Source organism: Salvelinus sp. IW2-2015, unplaced genomic scaffold, assembly GCF_002910315.2.
Source record: "Salvelinus sp. IW2-2015 unplaced genomic scaffold, ASM291031v2 Un_scaffold1633, whole genome shotgun sequence".
Classification (NCBI taxonomy): domain Eukaryota; kingdom Metazoa; phylum Chordata; class Actinopteri; order Salmoniformes; family Salmonidae; genus Salvelinus; species Salvelinus sp. IW2-2015.
The window spans coordinates 112,554-122,252 of NW_019943049.1; the positions used below are offsets into that span (position 1 = coordinate 112,554).

Here is a 9,699-nt window from a genome sequence, read left to right on the forward strand (position 1 = left end):
TACGTGGCTTTAAAATCTTTGCAGATAGCAAGTCTGAATATCTCGAGAGCCGTCGTCCCCAACACATGTAATTGTGATTTATCTGATCATTTTCCTCTTCGTGGTTCTATATTCCTCATACAGGGTACTTTAAGGGCATTGTACAACTATAAAAGCCTTGGTAATTAGATACACAACAGGTTTCAAAATTCATTATTGGTTTTGAACAATTTCTAACTGCTAAAATTCTAAAGGGACCACACCTCGGCCTACTTCTGTATCCTTTCTTCACCTCCCCCTCTTCTCCTTACCTCCCCTTGTGACGACTCCCATACCAACCGTTCATCCTATCTTATCATTTTCATTCAATATTGAAATACCCCCCTCTCAAAGTTGCTTTCATAACACACACTCTTTACATATCATTGTTTACATGTGTATGTATTGTCAATACTGTCATGTAATTATTTGATTTCTCATCTGTGGTTAATGTGGTACACCGTAACTCTCATGACATTCTATTCCAATATTGCACTTCTCCTCTAACAGGCTTACTAATCTTCCTTCTAGTACTCCAGTTGCTATCCGCGTTCTCTGGTTCCTTTTAAAAGCATTGAGGCTCCTTCTCCAAACGCTTGAACACACTCCTATCTAAAGCACGCCCTCGGGTCTCATCATCTGGGCTTCTCCTACCCTCGGCGGTCGCATCCTCAACCCCTCTTTTGTGATAGCAAATCCTCAACCCTCTCACTTTTATACACGCGTCTTTAACAAGCACCTCCTCCTGGCGTCATATGACTTAAGTTAGAAAGGGTTTAAGCTAGCTAGCAATCGCCAGATATTTGCACTCTAATTTTTTATACGTACGCATTTTATTTTATTCACATAGTTCTTGTTTTGCTTTCTATGGAATGTTGGTTCTAATAGCATGTAAAGATCCAGTAATTCAGTGTATGGAGAGTGCTGTGAGAGCATATTCAGGAGAATTTCCTTCTTCTTCTTAAAGTGTTAGATAGTGTTGGCTTAGTTTTGTCGGTGTTTTCTGTGCTTCAGACCACTAATATGATAGTTCTCCGTAAGGATTTAAATTAAGTCTTGTTGGATAAGTTGGTTCAATCGTTACGTGTTCAACCTAAGATTAGAGAAAGATGATTCGTTAGAATACTCATTTTACATATGCGAGAGGAGGCTTCCGTTTTGTGTTGGGATTTTTTTTGGGTGGGTCTACCTTGACATTTGTTATATGTCCTGTCTTGTGTTTGTGTGCTGGCATATCGAATTATACGGGGTTGTCTCGGTTTTCAACATTTGTTTATTTTGTTGATAGTTGGGTTCACGTGTATTCGTGCTCTTTGTTTATTAAATTGTTGAAACCTAGCGCGTGCATTTTGGTCTCTCCTTCACCAATGGACAAAAACGTGACAGGGGCCCCCCCTGGAAGGACATTTTCAAGGGTTGGCTCTTGGATTGGAGAGAACTTTTTGGTGTTGCAAGTTTAAAGCTAATATCCTGCAATTTTATACAATTGTATACTTTGAGATGGGAAAACTGTGGCAGTTTAAAGCTTACATTTTGGGATAAGCAAAGATGTTTTGAGGTGAGAGATTTATAATTGTGGAGCATGTGGTCCAATATCATGTGAGCTCCAGGCCATGTTGCCAGTGTTAAACATAAATTGGAAATTTATAATATTGTATTGTATTACACCTCTAAACTATCCCAAGACCCATTGGTCAAAATTATGTTTATTGTTGTTAGTAATATTCAATAAAAATTGTAATGTAAAATAAACTTTTTATTTTATTATTATATTTATATAGGCGCGGACTGCAGTTCCGTAAACCAACTTTGAGAACCTGATTAAAGGACTGCTTTCTGATATGCCTGGTTGGGCCTCAAGATTGCTAGGTTCTCTATGACGCTAGGCTTTATAATATACCAGGTGATTTGCATGAAAGTTGTGAAGCAGTTTAGTTTTAGACCAAAATTCTGGAATGCTAGCTACCAGTTGGTGTTGGTGGTTAAGGAGGATTACAGGGTTGTTAGGAGGATTATAGGGTTGTTAGGGGGATTTCAGGGTTGTTAGGGGGATTATCAGGGTTTTGTTTAGGGGATTATCAGGGTTGTTTAGGAGGAGTTGGGTGTGATGGCGTTAGAAAAACATTTAGAGAGAGAAAAGCAGATATTTCTGGTTATGCATTCTGAACTACAGCTCCATTCTGTTCTCTATATGGGAGGAGCTCTGATTGGGCAGTCGTTAGAACATGCACAGTAGTAGGAATGCATCTTCGCTATGAATCCCTCTTCATCATGATTCATCTCTATATTAAATACCCTTTTAAGAAAATGGTGTAGGTGTACAAGACAGATACGTGTGAGAGGAGAGAATAGAGATGAGCCTTGATGTAGTACATAATATTCTCTATTTCATATAGGCAGTTAATCTAGTTCATATGGCATTTTACAGTCTTGGTTATAATGATCTCTGACTGCGAATGTTTGTGAGCGGTATTCAGTTTGCATAAACTGTACTTAAATTTGTATTATGCTAGCTATAGGGTTAATAATTTGTGTTTAATGTTTTATGAAAGGGTATTCATAGGAGGTGTTACCAAACACAAAATGTTTTTTATTGTCACATACCCGGAGTGATGTGTTGTTTTAGCAGGGTCACCCACGTGGAGCAATGAGAGTTTAGTGCCTTGCTCAAGGAACTTGAAGATGTTCACTGACAGCTCAAGTTGCTGGCCCAACGCTCTAACCGCTAGCTCCTGCCCCTATTTTGGTGTTAACTCTTCTAAAGGTCTACATCTTATTCTTATTTCTGTAATCAAACACTTCACACAATATGTTTTATGACACAACTGATTGGGTCTGGTCCACTATTATAAATGTAAATGATTTGGTCTGCATGTGAGAGTGGTGTTGAATACTGCAGTCATGTTTGATAGCGGTATGGACGTATTATCAAATATGCATTTACAATCTTTAATGCACTAAACTAAACTGTGGCAGTTTTTTTCTGTTCTTAAATATGCAAGAATCATATTATCCAGGTTCTTACTCTGTAAAACAGTCTATTTTGGGGAGGCAGTATTATATATAAAGTTGTTAAGGAAAAGTTTGGTCTACTTCGTATGCCTCTCTCCATTGTTGAACGTAACAGTGAGATAGGTGGAAATGTAAGTCTCACTGCTTTGTTAGTTGAACAGAATCTGTAGACATCATGATTAATGTAAGTCTATGTGTCTTTGTTCATATTGTAAGAATATGTAGACATCAGATATTGTTCCAAGATGGCGGTAGCAGTCAGACATTTGCTTGTCAGTGTATTTATATTTTTATATTTTTCTTCGATATTTTTATATATTTTTTTTCGAAAACTCAACTTCAACACTCTCCTGCACCGCCTCACAAATGTGGTGGGCGGATCTGTTTTTTCCCAAAGTATTATTCACCACGTATCCGAAATCCCACAACAGAAGCTAGACGAAGTTAGCAGCTCACTAGCTAAGTAGTAATTCAGCTAACTCGTAGCGGTCAAAATCTATCCTTTAAGCTCGGAAGCTATCGCAGTTTTGTGGAACGGACTCAGACAGAGCATACTGGAACAATTTCTCGTCCATATCCTGGATTTCTACAAGCTCTGGACTTTTTACATTGGATCTGCAGCTAGCCTACCGCTCTATTCGAGGGACTATTGGCTTTAGTCGGTCCCGGGCAAGCACAAATAGCTGAGCTAAGTCATGCTAGCCCATCTTTCCGGCAGCTGAAGAGTTTCCATAGCCATCCTGGGCTAACAATACATGTCGGACCGTCTTACTGCAATGCGGAGCACGGGCTTCAGACTGGACTACGAGTTATATGCCGAGGGGTTATTCAACTGGCCCTCGTCGCGGTACGAAACCCATCTGCTAACTGCGCCACTAATGTTACTTGGTTTGAGCACTGGCGCTAGCTGAATAGGTTCCATCGGACATTTTTCTTTGGCCTATAATAAAACTATTTGCCAAATTGGATTGGTCCTCTACCGGACCCATATTCAGACGGAAATGACGAGGAGGCAAAAACAGACTTCTCGTCTTCTGGCTAGCTTTGCTCATGGCCGCGCTAGTGTTGAATCGCGTGTCACCCACTCAACAACTCCTGGACCTCATTGATCATAGGCTAAGCATGAATCTTCTTAATGTCAATATGCCATGCTCCTTAATGCATATGCCTGTCCATTGCTGTTCTGCGTTTAGTGTTTATTGGAATATTTACTGTAGAGACTCTAGGCCTGCTCAATTATACTTTCCCACACTTCAGTTCACAACACATGGGATGACATCATTGGTTTAATGATGTTTCTAGGACAATATCTCTCTCATATCATCATGGCTAGGTTACTCCACTGTATTCACTCCTATATATTTGTCGTGTAGTTATGCCTTGGAATTATTTTATCGCAGAAACTTGCTTATTTTACTCTCTGTTCCGGAGTCTAGAAGACCATTTTTAAGCAGCTTTAGCCTATCTTACACTACTCTCCTCTTTCCTCTGGCGATATAGAGGTTAATCAGGCCTGCAGTGCACTAGCTCAGCTCCTATTCCAGGCGCTCTCTTTTTGATGACTTTGTCACCGTAAAGTTGTTTCATGCATGTTACATTAGAGCCTCCTCCCTTAGTTTGTTTATTCACTGCTTTTAGCAAACTCTGCCAAACCCTGGATGTTCCTATGCCGTGTCTGAATCTGGTTAGAAAGAACAAAAACTCTGAATTCTCCATCCCTCTACAACATTTTCAAAAACATTTACGGACATTTCGAATCCCACGTAACCTTCTCGTATGCATTGGTTTCCAGAGCTGGTTCTGGTGCCCTCAGACCCGTCAAGGTCCTAACGATATGCGTAACGTCCCCATCCGATAAGAAACATACTGTGCGCCGTATCATTGCTGGCAGGCTTTCGACTCTGTAATCACCACTCTTATGGCTAGACTCACAGAGTTGGTTTTAAATGTTGCTCGCCTGTGGTTCACCAACTACTCCGATGAGTTGTGGTGTAAATGGAGGGCCTGTGGTCGGGCTCTTGCCGTCTCTATGGGGGTGCAAGGGTTCAATTCTTGGGCGACTCTTTCTCTGTATATAATGATGTGCTCGTGCTGCTGGTGAGCTCTGATCTTACGCAGATGACACATTCTGTATTCTTTGGCCTTCTTTTTGGACACTGTGTTATCTACCTCCGAGATCTTCAAGTGGCATAACAATCTATTCCATGGCTCAACTGCTCTTTAAATACAAGTAAAACTAATGCATGCTCTTCAATTGTCGCTGCTGCACTGCCGACCGTCCAGCATCACTACTCTGGATGTTTGGTTGATATGTGGACACTAAAACCTAGGTGTTGGTTAGAACTGTCACTCTCTTTCCAAGAATCAATCAAACAAGTTAAATTAGAAGTTGGCTTCCTTATTTCGCAACAAGCATCTACTCATTGCTGCCAAACATCTGTATAACTGTCCATCTCACCGATCATACGACTTCGGGGTGTCATTTTAAAATATCCTCAACACGTACTCAACAAATTGGAGTGCAGTCTAACACAAGTGTCGTTTTGTCACAAAGCCCATATCCTACGACGCTGTGACTGTATGTCTCGTTGGATGGCCTCGGCTTATACTCGTTCGACAAAACACTGGTCAGGTTTCTACAAGACCCTGCTAGGTTAGTTCGCTTTATTGTTCGCTGGTCAGATAGAGACCACGCGTAAGACGCGCTCCAGCAGGTATATTTCATGGTACCCCCACAGCCATTCTCCTTTGGCCGCTCACTCTTCCGTTCTTTGCTTGCCAATCTGACTGAATAATTGCTCAAACTACTGAAGACTGGAGGACTCCTATCCCTCCCATAGCTTTTATAGCAACCAGCTGTCAGGAGCAGCTCACCAGATCACTGCAGCTGTTACAATAGCCATCTGTGAATAGCCCAGTACTACTCATCCCATACTGTACTTATTTTTTTATATTGATTGTCGTTTGCATCCATCCAGTTAATCTTCTACTGCCATTCATCTTCTGCACATCTTACATTCCAGGTTTAATTGCTATATTGTAATTACTTCCATTTGCCACCATGCCTATTCTCCTTACTACCTCTTATACTACCTATATTTGCACACACTGTCTATATATACTTTTTCTACTGTATTATTGACCTGTTTAGTGTTTAGTTTTATTCTTAATGCTGTAACTCTGTGTTGTGTATGTGTCGAACTGCTTGCTTATCTGGCGCGGTTGCAGCTGTTCATGAGAACTTGTTCTCCACTAAGCCTATGGTGAATAAAGTACTGGCTTACTGTTGTCTTCCATGGAGCTGAGATAAGGCGGGACTTTACCTAGCAGGGTCTTGTAGATGACCTGGAGCCAGTGGGTTTGTCGACGAGTATGAAGCGAGGGCCAGCCAACGAGAGCATACAGGTCACAGTGGTGGGTAGTATATGGGGCTTTGGTGACAAAACGGATGGCACTGTGATAGACTGCATCCAATTTGTTGAGTAGTGTGTTGGAGGATATTTTGTAAATGACATCGCCGAAGTCGAGGATCGGTATGATGGACAGTTATACGAGGGTATGTTTGGCAGCATGAGTGAAGGATGCTTTGTTGCGRAATAGGAAGCCAATTCTAGATTTAACTTTGTTTGATGTGATTCTGGAAAGAGAGTTTACAGTCTAACCAGACACCTAGGTATTTGTAGTTGTCCACATATTCTAAGCCAGAACCATCCAGAGTAGTGATGCTGGACGGGCGGGCAGGTGCAGGCAGCGATCAATTGAAGAGCATGCATTTAGTTTTACTTGTATTTAAGAGCAGTTGGAGGCCATGGAATGAGAGTTGTATGGCATTGAAGATCGTCTGGAGGGTAGATAACACAGTGTCCAAAGAAGGGCCAGAAGAATACAGAATGGTGTCATCTGCGTAGATCAGAGCTCACCAGCAGCAAGAGCGACATCATTGATGTATACAGAGAAGAGAGTCGGCCCAAGAATTGAACCCTGTGGCACCCCCATAGAGACGGCAAGAGGCCCGGACAACAGGCCCTCCGATTTGACACACTGAACTCTATCGGAGTAGTTGGTGAACCAGGCGAGGCAATCATTTGAGAAACCAAGGCTGTTGAGTCTGCCGATAAGGATGTGGTGATTGACAGAGTCGAAAGCCTTGGCCAGGTCAATGAATACGGCTGCACAGTATTGTTTCTTATCGATGGCTGTTACGATATCGTTTAGGACCTTGAGCGTGGCTGAGGTGCACCCATGACCAGCTCTGAAACCAGATTGCATAGCGGAGAAGGTACGGTGGGATTCGAAATGGTCGGTAATATGTTTGTTGAAAATGTTGTAGTTAGGGATGGAGATTTCAGAGTTTTTGGTGGTCTTTCTAAGCCAGGATTCAGACACGGCTAGAACATCCGGGTTGGCAGAGTGTGCTAAAGCAGTGAATAAAACAAACTTAGGGAGGAGGCTTCTAATGTAACATGCATGAAACCAAGGCTTTTACGGTTACAGAAGTCATCAAAAGAGAGCGCCTGGGGAATAGGAGTGGAGCTAGGCACTGCAGGGCCTGGATTAACCTCTATATCGCCAGAGGAACAGAGGAGGAGTAGGGTAAGAGTATGGCTAAAAGCTGTAAGAATTGGTCGTCTAGGACGTCCGGAACAGAGAGTAAAATAAGCAGGTTTCTGGGGGCGATAAAATAGATTCAAGGCATAACGTACAGACAAAGGTATGATAGGATGTGAATACAGTGGAGGTAAACCTAGCCATTGAGTGATGATGAGAGAGATATTGTCTCTAGAAACATCATTGAAACCAAGTGATGTCATCCCATGTGTGGGTGGTGGAACTGAAGTGTTGGATAAGGTATATTGAGCAGGGCTAGAGGCTCTACAGTGAAATATGCCAATAAACACTAACCAGAACAGCAATGGACAAGGCATATTGACATTAAGGAGAGTCATGGCATATTGACATTAAGGAGAGTCATGCTTAGCCGAGTGATCATGAGGGTCCAGTGAGTTGTTGAGGTGGGTTGGGACACGGCGATTCAGACAGCTAGCCGGGCCATGGGTAGCAAGCTAGCAGAAGACGGAGGAAGTCTGTTTTTGGCCTCCTCGTGCATTTCCGTCTGTAGATTAGTGGGGTTCCGTGTGGTAGAGGGGACCAATCCAATTGGCAAATAGTTTTAGTTATAGTGGCCCAAGAAAATTGTCCGATGGACCTATTCAGCTAGCAGCCGATATGCTCAAGACAGCTAACAATTAGTGGGCCGCAGTTAGCAGATGGGTGTTCRGGTTACGTCGCGACGGAGGGGCCAGTTGAATAACTCCCTCGGGCAGATAACGTCGGTAGTCCAGTCGTGAAGGCCCGGTGGGGCTCCGCATCGGCAGTAAAATGGGTCCGGATAGGTGATTGTAGCCCAGGAGTGGCTGATGGAACTCTTCAGCTGGCCGGAAGATGGGCCTAGCATGAGCTAGCTCAGGGCTATTTGGTGCTTGCTCCGGGACCGACGTAAGCCAATAGTCCCTCGGGAATAGCAGCTAGCTAGCTGCAAGATCCAGATGTAAATGTCCAGAGCTTGCGGTAGAAATCCAGGGATATGGAGAGAAAATTGGTCCAGGTATGCTCTGGTCTGAGTCGCGTTGCACAAAACTGGCGATAGCTTTCCGAGCTAAAGGATAGATTTTGACCGCTAGCCGAGGTTAGCTGAATACTAACGTTAGCTAGTGAGCTGGCTAACTTCTGTCTAGCTTCTGTTGTGGATTTCGGATACGTGGTGAATAATACTTTTGGGGAAAAACAGATCCGCACCACATTTGGTGAGGCGGGTTGCAGGAGAGTGTTTTGAAGTTGAGTTTTTCGAAAAAAAATATATAAAAAGATATGCGAAGAAAAATATATAAAATATAAATACACGGGACAAGACAAAGTAAGTCTGACTGCTACGCCATCTTGGAACAATATCTGATGTCTACATATTTCTGTACAAATGAACAAAGCACAGTGAGACTTACATTTATATCATGATGTCTACATATTTCTGTTCAAGTGAACAAAGCAGTGAGACTTACATTTCCACCTATCTCACTGTTGACGTTCAACAAATGGGAGGAGTGAGGCATACGAAGTAGACAAACTGGTTTCCTTAACAACTTTGATATATAATACATGCCTCCCCAAATTATAGACTTGTGTTTTTACAGAGTAATGAACCTGGATAGATATGATTCTTGGCATTGTTAAGAACAGAAAAAAACTGCACAGTTTAGTTTAGTGCATTTAAAGATTGTAAAATGCATAGTTTGAAATACTGTCCATTACCAGCTATGCAACATGACTGCAGTATTCAACACCCCTCTCACATGCAGACCAAATCATTACATTTAGTAATAGTGGACCAGACCCAACAGTTGTTGGTCTATAAACATATTGTGTGGAAGGAGTGTTTTGATGTTACAGAAAGATTAAGAATAAGATGGTAGACTGTAGAAGAGTTAACACCAAAGATAGGGTGGCAGGTAGCCTAGCGGTTAGAGCGTTGGGCCAGCAACTTGAGCTGTCAAGGTGAAACATCTGTCAATGTGTCCTTGAGCAAGGCACTAAACTCTCATTTGCTCCACGTGGGTGACCCTGTAAAACAACACATTTCACTCCGGTGTATGTGACAATAAAACATTTTTTGTT

At 42.3% G+C, this 9,699-nt stretch overlaps 2 protein-coding genes across 2 annotated transcripts in view; both read left to right on the forward strand.

Moving 5' to 3' along the window:
- Window positions 1-4,888, forward strand: part of LOC112071536 (sister chromatid cohesion protein PDS5 homolog B-like) — a 23,726-nt gene extending 18,838 nt beyond the window's left edge. Inside the window, exon 5 of the mRNA XM_070439424.1 lies at window positions 4,823-4,888. Within this exon, the coding sequence (XP_070295525.1) occupies window positions 4,823-4,888 (66 nt within the window). The remainder of the gene's footprint in view (window positions 1-4,822) is intronic.
- LOC112071532 (GTPase IMAP family member 8) overlaps window positions 1-9,699 on the forward strand; it is a 127,447-nt gene that overhangs the window by 57,023 nt on the left and 60,725 nt on the right. The window lies entirely within an intron of this gene.